General features: G+C 58.7%; 1 protein-coding gene across 2 annotated transcripts; it reads left to right on the top strand.

The window, feature by feature from the left end:
• The first annotated feature begins 88 nt into the window (after positions 1-88).
• On the top strand, positions 89-9951 carry LOC104365238 (arrestin domain-containing protein 2). 2 transcript variants are annotated; one of them, XM_032994725.2, is made up of 8 exons: positions 89-644; positions 6200-6266; positions 6416-6563; positions 6906-7008; positions 7289-7545; positions 7864-8023; positions 8310-8461; positions 8552-9951. In XM_032994725.2, the coding sequence occupies exons 1-8, from the start codon at positions 380-382 to the stop codon at positions 8603-8605; spliced, it is 1206 nt and encodes a 401-aa protein (XP_032850616.2). In that variant the 5' UTR covers positions 89-379; the 3' UTR covers positions 8606-9951. The 2 variants fall into 2 exon arrangements, with proteins under 2 accessions (XP_032850616.2, XP_042650791.1); XM_042794857.1 differs by lacking the exon at positions 89-644 and adding an exon at positions 4935-5281.
• The last annotated feature ends 4110 nt before the right edge of the window (positions 9952-14061 follow it).

The following is a 14061-nucleotide window of genomic DNA, read 5'->3' as shown; positions in this document are numbered from 1 at the left end:
GCCGACGGAGCCACCAGCACGTACCGGTTGCACGTCAACAGTGTCTGTGACTCAGAGATAAGATGAAGTCATGTTACTTCTCGATTGGTTTAAAAACATGTCACTTGTCTCCGCAGCCCCATCCTTGGCACGGCATCGGCCTCACACACGTGAGGTCAACGCTAAAGCATCACTGCAAAACAGGGGCTTGGTCCAACCCTGGGGAAGATTAGGCCTGCAGGGTTGGGCCAGTTAGGAGCAGGGATAAATTAGGGGATTTTGGTGTAGCCTTTGCTCTTTCCTCCCCTCCCTGGAGGGCTGCGCAGCTGCCTGTCCCGCTCGCCTCAGCCCAGGCGAGGACCAGCCTCCCGGAGCTGCCGGATAAAGCGGGCCGGCAGCGATGCAGCCCCCGGGGTGCCTGCGGAGCTTGACGGTGGAGCTGGAGGACAGGCAAGCGCGGGGCGCCTACGGCAGCGGGGAGCTGCTGCACGGCCGGGTGCAGCTGGAGCTACGCGGCGCGCTGCGGCTGCAGGCGCTGGAGGTGTCCGCTCACGGACGCGCCGTCGCGCACTGGCTGGAGAGCCGCAGCGTGGGACTCAACACCGTCTACCGCGACTACACAGCCTACCAGACCTTCCTGTGCCGCCGCTACCAGCTCATCCCCGGTAAGGCTGGGGCATGGGGGTGGTCGGGACCCCCTTGGGCTGCAGGCACCCCCTCCGGGTGAACCTCTGCCCCGACGGGTGCTTGCCAACCCAAGCAGGGTTGTCCCGCTCAGACACCCTCTTCTCACCTTTGCCAAGGGTTTCTCTGCTGCTGGTTTCTAGGAGGCTGCTTGCAAACTCAGGGTGGGTGAGCACAAAAGAACTGTGGCTTTTGTTCTGTTTGCACAAGGAAGTGCAAACAGAAATGTCTGTTCGCAAGTGTGGAAAGAGCACTTAGTAGTTCAGCAAATATTTGTTTTCAGTTTCCTGATGCTGGGACCGCATGCCCAGCTGGCATGTTGCTTAGATCTGCTGCAAGAGGACAAGCCACTTAAATTCTTTGTGTGGTTGAGGTGAAATGATCCAGAGCTGAGGGATATGGGATATCTCAGCCATCCATCCACTCACTGACTCTGTCTCTTCTTATGAAAGTGCATGTCTTTTATCCTCCCCTCCAACGATAGTGTTACAGTCATGGCTCTGTGGCTTTTTCTCCCCCTTTCCCTCCTTCTAATGGCCTCGTTATTGCCTGGGACACAGTGCTATGTGCTGCCCAGCCCTGAAGATGGCCACGGGACTTCACTCCTGCTGAGGGCATTTAATTGTGCCAGTGGCCAAGTGCAACCCAGAAAGTGGTGCCAGCCCTAGCTGGCAAATGTGGAGGTTGCGGGAAGAAACTGGAGTGGTGGAAAGAGAACCTGAGCTGCCTTCCTGAAGGTGTTCTTGTCCCTCGACTGCACTGGGGGGGTGTGTGTGTCATATTCTCAATTTCTTGGTGGCTGTACCTCACCATCTGCCCCAAACACCTGCATTACTCTGGAGTTTCTGTCTTTTGGCAGTGGCTCTTCCGTGCTTTTGCCTAAGGATGGCCCCTTTGCGGCTGCAGCTGTGCTCAGTGTCCTGATTACAATTAAGGACATGGGAGAAGCCCTTGCCCTGAACTCCAGCTGAGAACGTCCTGAGCACTTGGTCACTGCAGTGTTTGGACGGTGGCCGCGTTAGCTGTAAGGTTACAGGGTGAGTTTTATTCCCCATTATGCCTGCAGTGAGTGCCTGTAGGGAAGCCACAAGCTGCTGCGAGCGTGTTTGGATGTTGCTGCTGGGATTGTGTGTGATAGAAGCCCCTGGAGCCGCCTGAGAAAAGGCGCTGGGCCAGGGACTGGAGGAACTGCACGAGCTGCTGGGCCTCGCCAGCACCCTGCGCTCCCGTAGCTTAGAGCTGATGGTTTCTGGCCTGTGCCTGCTGCACAAGGAGAGTTGAACTGGGCTCCTTGGGGAGCAGAGAGCCCCACCAGAACTTGTGGGCTGGGATTTTATTGTCTCTGTCCATACGCATATTCCTTTCTTCTTTGTGAGAGGGACACGGGCATGTGATCATATGAGAGAAAGCCGGGGGCTGTGAAGAAGTGCTGTTCTGCAACCAAAATCGCTTTCTTTGGATCCTGCTGGGACCTGCTCTGTCCCACTGTCCCCAACAGCAGCGTGAGGATCTTCCCAATGTCAGCTGGCGAGAAGCTGCTGAAAACGTGCCATCATCTGAAGGTCCCTGTGACTGCTCCCTTCTTGTTGCTTCTCAATGAGATCAACTGTCTGCGTGGTGTTTAAAAAATGCAGGTTTTGTCATGGTAACAAGGCAGTGCAGAGGAGGGAAGCCAGGCAGAGATAAGAGCCCTCCCTTCTGCTCTCCCCTGAGCTGTGAGTTTATCTGCAGTTTCCTGGCAGGGTGGTGAGCACTGGCACCAGGGTGCTGTGCTAAAAGACAAGAAAAAGGGTGAAAGAAGGATGTTCAGACTGCACGGCAGGGCCATTAAATGTGTATTGTGTGATGATCTTAGATAGGGAGCAGGAAGAGAGGAAAAGATAGGGGTTTGATGGGCAAAGGCAAAGCAAGGAACGCCCTGGGCTCTTCTGCATGAGGTGATGTGAGAGCCTTAGGAAACATAAATGCTTTTTGTGCAGTGATCCCTTCTGTCTGAGGGTCCTGCAGCACTTCCCAGAGGTGTAGGTCCTGCCCCAGTGAGAGGCAAATGTCTAGAAGCCATTTTATTTTCATGGAGACATCCAGGAGAGTTACAGCACGTGGGCTAAGAGCACGTCAGGCTCCTGTTCCATTGCGGGGTGGCCCTTGATCAGCACCTCAACCCTCAGTCATATGCAACACTCGCAAATCCGGCAGGGACGGAGCTTATTCCTTAAGCCGGGAGCATGTGTTTGTGTGCAAGGCTCCGTGTTGTGCCATCTTGTCCCCATATTGGGTCGGGGTAGAGCTGCTGACTCGCCTTTTTTACCTGCTGCATCCCCCTCTCTGGTTTTCCAGGGACCCTTGTGTGGCTCCAGGGTCAGTGGGGAGAAGCCACCAGGTCCCAGCAGCGCGTCAGGGAAGGAGAAGCCCCGTCTGAGCTGGGAAGGGTGTCAGCTCTTGTTGGGACCAGCTTCAGCCCGGCCAGACTCTAGGTGGGGCTGAAGAGTTGGAGATCTTTCCTGCACAGAGCCTGGCCTGGGGTTTTAGTTGGGTTTGGGCGCCCAGGAGCATTCTCGAGTGGAAAGTCCTTGGCCGTGGTCCCACAGGCCCTGCACCTGGAGATCTGGGAAAGAGGAGGGACCCTCTCCCAGCGCTGGGGTTCCAAAGAGGTCAGAGTGGGGCTCCCCACCCCCAACGGAGGCAACGAGGGGTGTTTGTGGACATCTCGTGCAGCTGACACGGGAGGGAGGTTTGCAGAGATTCTCATCCCGTGGGCGAAGGCTGAGTCATGGGCTGAGGGGTGTGTGCTGACAGGCGGGAGGAGGAGGATGCCAAGAGCAGGATGGAGCTGCCTCGGCCCGGCCAAGGCTCTGGTCCCCCTCGAGAGCCCCACCACCTCTAATGTCACCATCCACCGCAACCGGGACACCAGCCACCTTCCCAGAGCTGGCATCACCCGTTAACTCGTGCTGTGACATGCCTTACTTCCTTCTTTCCCTCTCCCGTTGCTGTCAGGCTCCCTTTGCAGTGTTTGCTATGATTCATGTTTGCTTGTGGCAGCAAATGGTCGCTCACATAAAATGAAACACGGTCCCTTTCCCTCGGGGAGGGAGACAATTCCAGTTAGCCTTTGGAGATGGCTAAAGCTTTACAAGGCTTCAGCCCAGCTCATTTTTGGTGGCTGAGATCAACCCAATTCAGCACAGCAGGTCCTGCCCAGCATGGCTGGGAGCAACTCAAAAATCCTCAAAACTTCAGTGGCCAAATGCTGAGTAACATTTCTAATGCCTGTTTTGTCTTATCCCCAGCCCATGCCCGGGGTGGAGAACTCTGGTGCTTTGCAATTGTGACAATCATGATTAGAGTGGAAGTTTCTAAAGCTGCATTAACCCCTTGGGGGTGTGTGTGGATCCCTTTCTCCTCCTTTTTACCACATCTTGGGGCACTGCTAATGGTGATGTGTGCCCTGAGAATCACCAGTTCCCAGGTTTCATGCTTTTACCCCATCTGAGCACCGGCAGCAGCAGCCGCTGACGACAGAGCGAGTCCCCACGCCGTGCCTGCCCACACAGGTGTAATTTGTCGCTAGGTTTTGGAGCAGCACCCCACAAACCCCAGTACGAGCTGGTAACAAACCAGCGCTCGCCTGGTTAAAAAGCTCAGGGAAGATGGTATTGCTCACTCTGTAATTGCACAAGCTGAACGGGAGCCAGTTCTTGATTTCTTAGAAATAAGTGAAGCGATGTCCCAGACCGGTTTTCCCTTCATCGCCAGTTGGCCCGGCCACGCCGCGTGAGGAGCCCAAATCCAGTCGCAGCCTGTTCCGACCCCTGGGAATGATTCTTGGGAAAGGCGGGATGTGGATCCGCATGCGGCCCTCGGCTCCCACCCGCGGGAGCCGGAAGGGAAAGGGGGGGCTGCTGCTCCGAGTGTGAACCCCCCTGGGAACGCGCCGAGCGCGGGACGCAGGATGGGGGTGCTGAGCGGGGTTTTGGGGAGCCCGGCTGGTTATCCCCAGCAGCGCCCAGCCCCGTGAACCACCCCACTCCTGGCCGCGTTCCCGTGGGCTGCTGCGGTCCAAAACACCCTTTGGGATGTCGTGGGGGCTGCTCAAGGAACTGGGGAGCCCCAGCCCAACACCCCCCCACACCCACACCCACGGAGCCGGGAAGGGGAGGGGGCGGCTCGCACATGCTCGCTGCCTTGTTTTGCAGGGGCCGGCGGGGCCGCCCCGTCCCGTCCCGCCCCACCGGGGCCGCCCCCGGGCGCGCCGGGGACTTAAAGCGGGGCGGGAGGCGGCGGGGCCGGGCTGCGCCACGCCACGCGACGCCACGGCACGGCACGGGTGGGGAGCTCGCCATGCTTTTCGATCGGCTCAAACGGTTTTTTATCGTGCTGGAGGGGACGGAACGGGATGCCCCCGCCGCTTTCAGCCCCGGGCAGGCGGTGTCGGGCCGGGTGGTGCTGGAGCTGGCGGCGGCGGCGCGGCTCGGAGCCCTGAGGCTGCGGGCGATGGGCGCTGCCCGCGTTCACTGGACCGAATCCCGCAGCGCCGGCTCCAGCACCGCCTACACGCAAAGCTACAGCGACCAGGTGGAGTTTCTCAGCCACCGAGACACGCTGCTGGCACCCCCAGGTACGGCACCCCCGGGGACGGCACCCCAACAGCACCATCACCCCCCCACCCGCCCCGGGGCGGCACCCCTGGGGTGCTCCGATGTGCCGAGAGCGGGGGTGTGGGTGCTCCGGAGACCTCAGGGGCTGAAATAGTGGGTGTATGGGGCAGCCTGGGCCACCCCCAGCTACTGGGTGGATGACACCCCAACCAGCTGAAATCTGGGTGCATGGGACACCCCAGCTGCTGGGTGCATGAGACCCCAACCCGCTAAAATCTGGGTGCCTTGGATACCCAGGCTGCTGGGTGGGTGACACCCCGATCAGTTAAAATCTGGGTGCATGGGGTGTCTTAGGTCCTGGACGCTCTGGGGAGTGGGTGCATATCTCCCCCACCACCACCCCGACACCCCAAATGCTGAGTGCACCCCAGGGGCCCTGGGGTGTGCAGCTGGGCCCTGCTGCTGTGCCGGGCACCCCAGTTAGGGACTGGCCCCACACAGGGCTCCCCGTTTGCCGTGGGTGCTCCCTGACAGGGAAGCAGCGTTGGAAAACTCCTGGGGAGGTTCAGGAGCTTGTTTTGAGCAGGGGGATCAGAGTGGCTGATCCTCAGAGGTCCCCTCCCACCCCAGCCACTCTGTGCAATGCAGGCAGGATAGGGGTGCAAACCGTGGGGGCATGGGGGGCTCAGCTGGCCACCTTCCCTGGGTCCTGCGTGCCTGGAGACGCGTGGAAAACAACCAGCACCCGTCACCCGCGGGATGTGCCCAGCTCTGCTACCGCAGCTGTGTGACTGCAGCTGCAGTTTAACCCTGGCAGAAACATTCCCGTGCCATCGTGCTGCTCACTTGCTGTGTACTGTGCATCTCCGCCACCGATTTACCCCGGGAGGAAGTTCTGCAGGGGAGAGATAATAGTCTTAAATCTGTTTTGCCCACAGACAATGGTGAGGTCACCGTCCTGCAGGCAGGAAGGCACGAGTTCCCCTTCACCTTCCAGCTCCCCGAGTAAGTTGACGTTTTTTTGTTGCCTTGATGCAAAGGGAGAGAGGAGCTGCTTGGTGCGTGACGTAGGCCCTGGGAGGGGGGGATAAGGCACCTTGAAAACTAGATTCTTTCAGCAAAGCCCTTCTAAATCACTTGTTGCTTATACATAGGACTCTGGCTACCTCCTTCGAGGGAAAGCATGGCAGTGTGCGCTACTGGGTGAAAGCCAAACTGCACAGACCCTGGTCCACAGTGAAGAAAGTGAAGAAGGAATTCACGGTGATTGAACCCATCGACATCAACACGCCCGCGCTGCTGGTGAGCTCCCCCTGCTCCACCTCAGGGCAGCGGCATCCAAAACTTCCCCGGGAAGCCCATGGGGAAGGTGTCTGCCTCCCCTCCAGCATTACAGTGCAGGCCTGATTTCCAGAGGGAATATTTGCCCCCCACTGTAACATGTGCCCTCCAGCGTTACCTGGACTGGGCAGAGGTCATCTGTGTCTCTTAGTTTTTAGAAACTTTAACGCATTGCGACAGCATCTTGCATCAGATACCTAAGAAGTTGCCAATGCTCCCTGGCAGGTTCTCAGTGCTAGGGAGGTGCTTGCTTTGAGTTTTGTCCTTTCTTACTAAATAGCTTAAATATTTCCCTTTTCCCAGGCTCCCCAGGCAGGTGCTAAGGAGAAACTTGCTCGTGCCTGGTACTGCAATCGTGGCCAGGTTTCTGTGACTGCCAAGATTGACCGAAAAGGCTACACACCAGGTGAGGACAACATCCTGGTACCCTTGAACCTCTGCAGGCCCTGGGGTGGACCCCAGTGGGAGGGAATTCGGGGTCATTGGGAGCTGGGGTCTCGACTTCAGTCACAAAATCAGTCAGAGAGCTTTGGTGTGTGCACCTGATGTGGGCAGAGTCCGCGCAACAGGTTTAAACTCTGTGCCGGATAGCCTGACCAACCCTCGGTGGATCCTGTGCAGGAATTCCTCGGGGCAGGACCAGGCTCCATCTCCCCTCCCACCAACATCTGCATCTGTTTCGGTAGGTGAGGTCATCCCTATCTTCGCTGAGATCGACAACTGCACAACCCGAGCGGTGGTGCCCAAGGCGGCCATCATCCAGACTCAGACCTTCATCGCTCGGGGCACCAAGAAGCAGAAGAAGTCGGTGGTGACCAGCATCGTCGGTGACTCCATTGCAGCGGGGAAGCGGGAAGTGTGGCACGGGCGGGCGCTGAAGATCCCACCGGTGGGTCCGTCCATCCTCCAGTGCCGCATCATCCAGGTGGAATACTCCCTGAAGGTGAGGGGCCTCGCGGGGAGCGTTGCAAGTGGCTCAGCTCAGTGGTCTCCTTCTCCCCAGAGCTGTGCTCGCTCTGCCTGCTTTGGGCTGGTGCAGAGATTTGGGGGGGCTGATGATTTGTATGAGGTCTTGGGTTCTCCCCGTTGCCCCTCATGCACAGCACAAGGGCTCACACTGGAGCATTTGCATCTCCCTTTGCATCCCGCTACAAGAACTCCTTCCTGGCCAGCTTGAGCCAGTGCTCTGGGGAGATATCTGCCCCTCTGGATTGGGAAAACACCAACAGCTAAGCTTCCCTGCTGTCTCCCACCTCTGAAGGTTTGCGTGGATATTCCTGGGACGTCCAAGCTGCTCCTTGAACTGCCACTTGTCATCGGAACCATCCCACTGCATCCGTTCGGGAGCCGCACATCCAGCGTCAGCAGCCAGTACAGCGTCAACCTGGACTGGCTGAGCACCATCCCGGAGCAGCCGGAGGGTGAGCATCTCCCTCTTTCCAGGGATTTCTCTGGGTGCTGCAAAACCCCCTGGTCAACCCGCTCTGCATAGCGAGGGTCAGAGCAAGTTCTCAACCGTGTCTCTTGCTCCAGGACCAGCTTTTGCTGCTTTACTTAATTTTTTGGTTGTGGTGCTGCACCTCCTGGGTTCTATCCCCGGGGAACTGGGAGGGTTTGAGAAATAGTGGATTTGAAGCCCTTTTACCTGCATGTTTCCCATTAATGGAGAGTGGTTCCTATTCCTTGATGGTTCTCTTCTCTCTTCAGCTCCTCCTGAATACTCAGCGGTCGTGTCGAGCCCGGAGGCCGAGCAGAGCCTGGCTCCGCCGTGCCGCAGCGAACTTGGTGGCATCCTGGAAGGTCCCTTCTTCGCCTACATCCAGGAGTTTCGCTTCCGACCACCTCCGCTGTATTCGGAGGTAACAAATCCCCCTGGGCTGGGCGGGCTGGTGGAGATGGCTGGGATGTGCCCGCTGCCAAGGTTTTTGACTCTCAACTTGGCTTTGCAGGTTGATCCAAACCCCCCATCAGACACCATCCGTCCGCGCTGCATGACCTGTTGAGAGAAGCGCATCGGATGAGGTTGACAGCGTGGCGATCCCTTGGGATGAAAGCTTGAACCCTCACAGCACTTTGGTCTGGAAATGGAGACGCGGCGGCCGTGAGACCAGAGCTCCTGCACCGCTGAGGCCCCGGCTCTGCTCACTGCCCTCAACTGCTCTTGTCGTGACTGTCCTACGGACCGACACCAAGCGCGGTGTCGTGGACTCGTGCGTGGTAGGAGAACACGTGAGACCCTGCGGTGTGGAGCAGCTCCGTGTGTTGTTGGGCAGGACGTGGAGGGTTAATAACTGCCCCAGGATTTGGGGGTTCAAAAAGGGGGGATACTTGCTCTCCCCTTGCCTGCGGTGGCCTTGCTTTGACAACTCTTGTCGTGGAAAATAGGAGCGTGGAGGTATTTCTCAGGATTACTAGAGAATATTCTAATGTTGCTCGAGTTGGACTCCTGTGGTGATGCAGGTGCAGCCCTTGTGCAGTAGCTCGCCAGGGTTGCAGTTCCTGGTGAAGGTTAAAGGCCTTTTTCTGGCCAGATGAAGCAGAGACTTCATCTGCTGCTGATAATCTTTGCCACGAGCCTGGTGATGCCTGCAGAGGGAATGGTTTGAGCTGGTCTACAGAAGCTGTAAAGGCTTCCATGGGCTGATACTAGGGCAGAGGACTTGGGGGGGATGACTTTATGATCTCTGGCAGCATTTTGGTGCCGTTTTCCAAGAACAGGAAAGCTGGTTCTTTTGTGTCAGCCCTAAACCTGCACAGTGTGCTGATGCCTCCCCCCACACCGCCGTACCACCACAGGGGTGTTTGAGCTGTGGCTCTGGCATCTCCCTGACGGCCGAGGAGATGAGAAGGAAGCCCGGTCCAAGGCTGGTGGCAGCCACAAATGCTGATGGGAGATGTGGAGTGGGAATGAATTCTTGGAGTCCTGCTCAGGATGGGCTTGATCCTGCGCCCGTAGAGGGGTCGGTGGCCCTGGTGCAGTGAGGAGAGCGGCAACCTGTGTTCACCAGTGTGCGAACTGGTGAGCTGGGTGTTGTAGCAAGGACCGCTCGAGCGTGCATGCCAGGGCTGACCCCGCTCGCTCCAGCACGACCTGAGCAGAGTTTGGGTGCTGAGGACCTTTGCATTCCCTCACTGAGACAATCCTGCCCGCAGGGTTGCTCGCTTCCCTGCGCACAACCAAAGCCAAGCGTGCCTTAGCCTCCGGGCCAGGGCCGCGCTCTGCTCGCTCGGGATTGCTCAGATGACTTTTTGTATCTGTGAACTTTTTTGTAATGACCACCCTTGTCTCTATTCTTTTTGTACGACTTTTTGTTGGGGAATTTTTCTTTGGAATAAATTTTTAAACCCAGATGTTGCCTGGATATTGTTTTTTATTGCTCTCTTTCTGCTTCTCCTTGCCCGGAGCCATGCAGCTCATGTGGCTGTTGGGATGTGGAAGCGGGAGTGCTCCTTCCCCCTCACTTCATCACCCTGCAGGCACCCAGCTCCACCCTGCACCCAGTCCCACTCTACACTGGGATTAACTGAGTCACTCCGGCAGCGCTGCTCCCCAGCAGGATTGGTCCTGCTCGGAGCCCCCAAGCCCTGTCTGGGTGTCGGGCTCCCCCAGGGAGAGCCGAGATGCTCCGGGCTGTGCCTCCACCTCCTCCACCTCTGTGCAGGTTTGGCCCTTTTCCCATCACCAACTCAGCAGGGCTGTGAGTGATCCTGTTGTATTTTTCCACACTTGCTTCCTATTTGCGTCCGGGCTGTTGGAGGACAGACATGCTGTCCTCCATCCTGAGAGCCTGGCAGGGACCTGGCAACTCCAACTGGGAGCCGGGACATGCCGTGGTGGCTCAGCCATCCCAGAGGAGGGCTGGGATCAGCCCCACGCTGTGCCGGCTGGGAACGGCTGCTGCCGTGCAGGAAGGCTCCTTCACCTGCTGCCTTGGGTTGGGATTTGGTTTTTAACAGCATTTCTGTGCTGAGCACAGCAAACCTGGGTGCATGCAAAGCAGGGCTTGAGTCAGGGCTTCAGTTATGTCTTCCACAGCCTGTGCTGTTTAAAAATATTGCCACTGGAATGTGATGATTTCCACCACCCCACCCCCCCCTTCGTCTTTTTTTTTGTTGTTGTTGTTTGTTGAGCTGCTCAGGGCTGTGGCTGTGTCCAAGCATGTGCTCCCACACTGGGCCAGACACTCGACTGCAGCCCAGCAAGATAACTCGTCCCCATATTTGCCTATAAGAGCCTGGTGCTCATGCAACCTTTATTCAAATCTGACTTCTATTTGGCACCCCTGGCCACACCGAGTAATCTTCCTCGGAAGAGGATTACCCGACCTTGCCGTGAATTTGTTTGCATCCTTGTTCAGGGAGATGCGTGCCCAGATCCCCTGCTCGTGGTAGCGGTGGCCTCATGGTTCAGCTGCGCTGGAGCTTTTTGGTGACATCAAAGAGGGCACGAACCACAGCGCTGCAACCCCCCCTGGTTAGAGATGCCTCCAAAGGGAACCCTGTGATCAGCTCCCCCCGCCCAGCCAACCTCCGCGGCACGGCACAAGGGAGCCATTCTGTGCCGGCAAACGCCGAGTGGCAGAGATGGCCGGGGGCTGTGGATCAGACCCCAATCATCTGCCCCAGCCACACAAGGGGATGCTTATTCCCAGGGCCGGAGGGGGAGGAGAGCCGCTGAGCACCCCATCTGTCTGGTTGTACCTTTCTGGGAAAGCACGTCACGCTGTGACGGTGACAACCATAGGGACAGGCCATGCCGGGCCGGGGAACCCAATGCTGGTGGGCACCGCTCCCAGTCCCCACGTGGGAGGGATCTTTCCAGTAAGAATTCTTGTAAATGCCTCCAGGTTTTTCTTGTACAGCCAGACAGTAGCTCAGCAAGGCGGGGGGCACGGCCAGTCTGGGTCCCTTGCCAGCAAAGGGCTGTGCTCCTGAATCCCAGAGGGACTAAAAATACCTTGTCTGGATATTCGGAGCCCAGGCGAGGTGTGGACCCCCCAGGGCAGCGCTTTCACAACCGCTGGCAGTGCCGCCAGTGTTCCCTCCAACCTTCTGCTGTTTATCTTCCCCGGCTCCAAAGTCCTTACTGAACAGCCTGAGCTGTTCTCCTCTTTATTGGCACAAGGGGGTTTGGGGCACACGGGGGCTCTCGGGGGGGGGGGGTTCTGCTGAGCTGGGATGGCCCCGTGCCACGTGCGGTGATGCCGGTCGTGGCCCAGAGACCCGAGGCTGGGCAGGAGGCATGTTATGCAATTACAGTGCCGGGAGTATTTATAGCTCTTGGCCCTGCACATTGGAAAAAAGTTTCCCAGACCACCCAGCAAAATCCACTCCTCGCAAGGGGCGTGGAAACACTGTGCTCATCTCTTCTCCTTTTTGCCAAAAATGTGGGACCCCTCTGCCCTGGGCACTGGGGTGCTGGGATCCCCATCTCGCTCCGCTGCAGCTCACGGCTCTGCAGGGTGCAGGGACTCCCGCCCTGCAGTGCATGGACCTGCAGCCCCTTTCTACAGCACGTCGGGGGGCTCCTCCTTCCCCCCAGCTCTCCCCATCCCCAGAGGATGCTCAGTCCCGGCACGGCGGCCATGGCCTTTGCTTGAGGCTGTTGTCCTCTGGCAGATGGGCAGTGATGGGGCAGGGCCAGTATGGCCATGCTGCAGGGAGGGTGACACACAAAGCTCGCGGCCGTCCCGGCGCTGGCAGGGACAGAATGTGCCGGCACAGCCTTGCGAGGGCTGGGGATTAGCTGCGCGGCTGCCGCCTCCCTGCCTGGGCACCCATCCAGCTCCCAAAACAAGCGCCGCCTTCCCCCACCCCAGCTGGGCTGAGCCCCGCGGGGTGCAGCTCACCCCAGAACACCCACTGTGGGGGGGCACCAGGAGCTGCTCTGTTTGCAGGAGGCGGGGGGGGGGAGCGGTCGGTGGGGATAAATCCAGATTTTGCCCAAACGGGGATGCCCACGCGCTGTCCCGCTGCTGGGGATGGGGGTTGATGCGCCGCTCAAATTCAGCATCTTTGCAGCTGGTAGGACACTGGGCTCACACCGCTCGCACCCCGGGGAGCAGCGAGTCGGTGCCGGCGGGTGCTCAGGAGCACGGGGACCTGCTTGTCCCCGGGTTACGGGACCTGTGCTGTGCCAGCGGGTCCCTGAGCACCTTGGGGACACGCACATGGTCCCTGGCAGCACTGGGCCTTATTTTGGTTTTACTCCATCCCCTGGTGTTGCGAACAGCACAGCTTGGCCCTGGCAGCATCTCCGGGAGTCCCCTTTGCGCGGCGGTGGCAGAGCTCTGCCGGGGCGCCAGGAAGCAGCCGTGCACCCCGACATGCCGAGGCGGCATCGCAGCTGCTGACTCAGCCGCCTCTTTTGCAGGAGCCGCTCCCGCCCACGAAAACCACAGGCAAAGTCCCTGCATCCCTGCGCCGGGGCTTTCCCCGCCAGCTCGACAGGAATCGCAGCTTTTTCCCGGAGCGGCAGCATGGGCCAGTGCAGGCAGCGAGCCCCTGGGGGTGCAGGGGAAAACTGTGGAGAAACCGGGGTTGGTTTATGCCAAAAAAACGGGGTCTGGAGCTGCCAGCTGGACGTGTTGCATGTGCCACGTGTCCCATCGCCACGGAGCATCGTGCTCACCGGTGCTCACCGAGACACCCCATAAACCCCGGTGGCAGCGGCTGCTAGCGGTGCCGGGTTTGCCACAGGGCTGGTTGATGCCGCAGGCTGCTGGGAGCAAACTGACACCGTTATTCACTATATCAAACCCAACCCCTTGTTTTTTCTGGGGTGGACTCCCCCCTCCCCCTCAATTTGGTGTCCCTTGTTGTGCAGCTGCCCAGCCCCTCACGTGGTCACTGCTCCCTCTCTTGGGCAATGGAAAATTTTTTATGACTTTTTGACTTTTATCCAGTTGTTTGGGAGCGAGGAAGGGGCCAGGCGCCGCGCACAAACATGTCTATGTATAAACAGCCGGGACTGCGCGGGGGGATGGAGCCGCCGGCGCCGGGTGCCAGCGGGGAGTGTCCCCACTGAGCTGGGTGTCCCTTATCCCGCCGGGACCCCAGAGCACCATCCCAGGCTCGGCGACCCAAAGCTGTCCCTGCGGGGATGCAAATATTTTGGCTTTGTTCAAAAAAACAACAACACTAAAAAAAAAAAAAAAATACACACACACACCCCCCCTCCTTCCGAGCCATCCGACAGCGGCGCGTGATGTGTTGGCACACAAACAGGGCGCACTGGGGACGGCGCTCGCCCGGCCGGGGACATGGCACAGCTCCCACGGCGGCGTGCGGGGACGGGCTGGGATCTGCGGGTGACACGATGGCACTTTGCTCCCTACCCCAAGCTGTGTTTGCCATCACTCCTGGGTCCCTGCTTTTCAAGTCGTCCCCACACCCCCTGCCCGGAGAGGGATGCCCGTTCCCGGCCACGTTTCGGGGGTACGTGGCGCGGTGGCATCCC

The sequence above is a fragment of the Tyto alba genome, unplaced genomic scaffold (assembly GCF_018691265.1).
Source record: "Tyto alba isolate M040663 unplaced genomic scaffold, T.alba_DEE_v4.0 Super-Scaffold_20000042, whole genome shotgun sequence".
NCBI lineage: Eukaryota > Metazoa > Chordata > Aves > Strigiformes > Tytonidae > Tyto > Tyto alba.
This window is presented reverse-complemented; position numbering and strand designations above follow the sequence as displayed.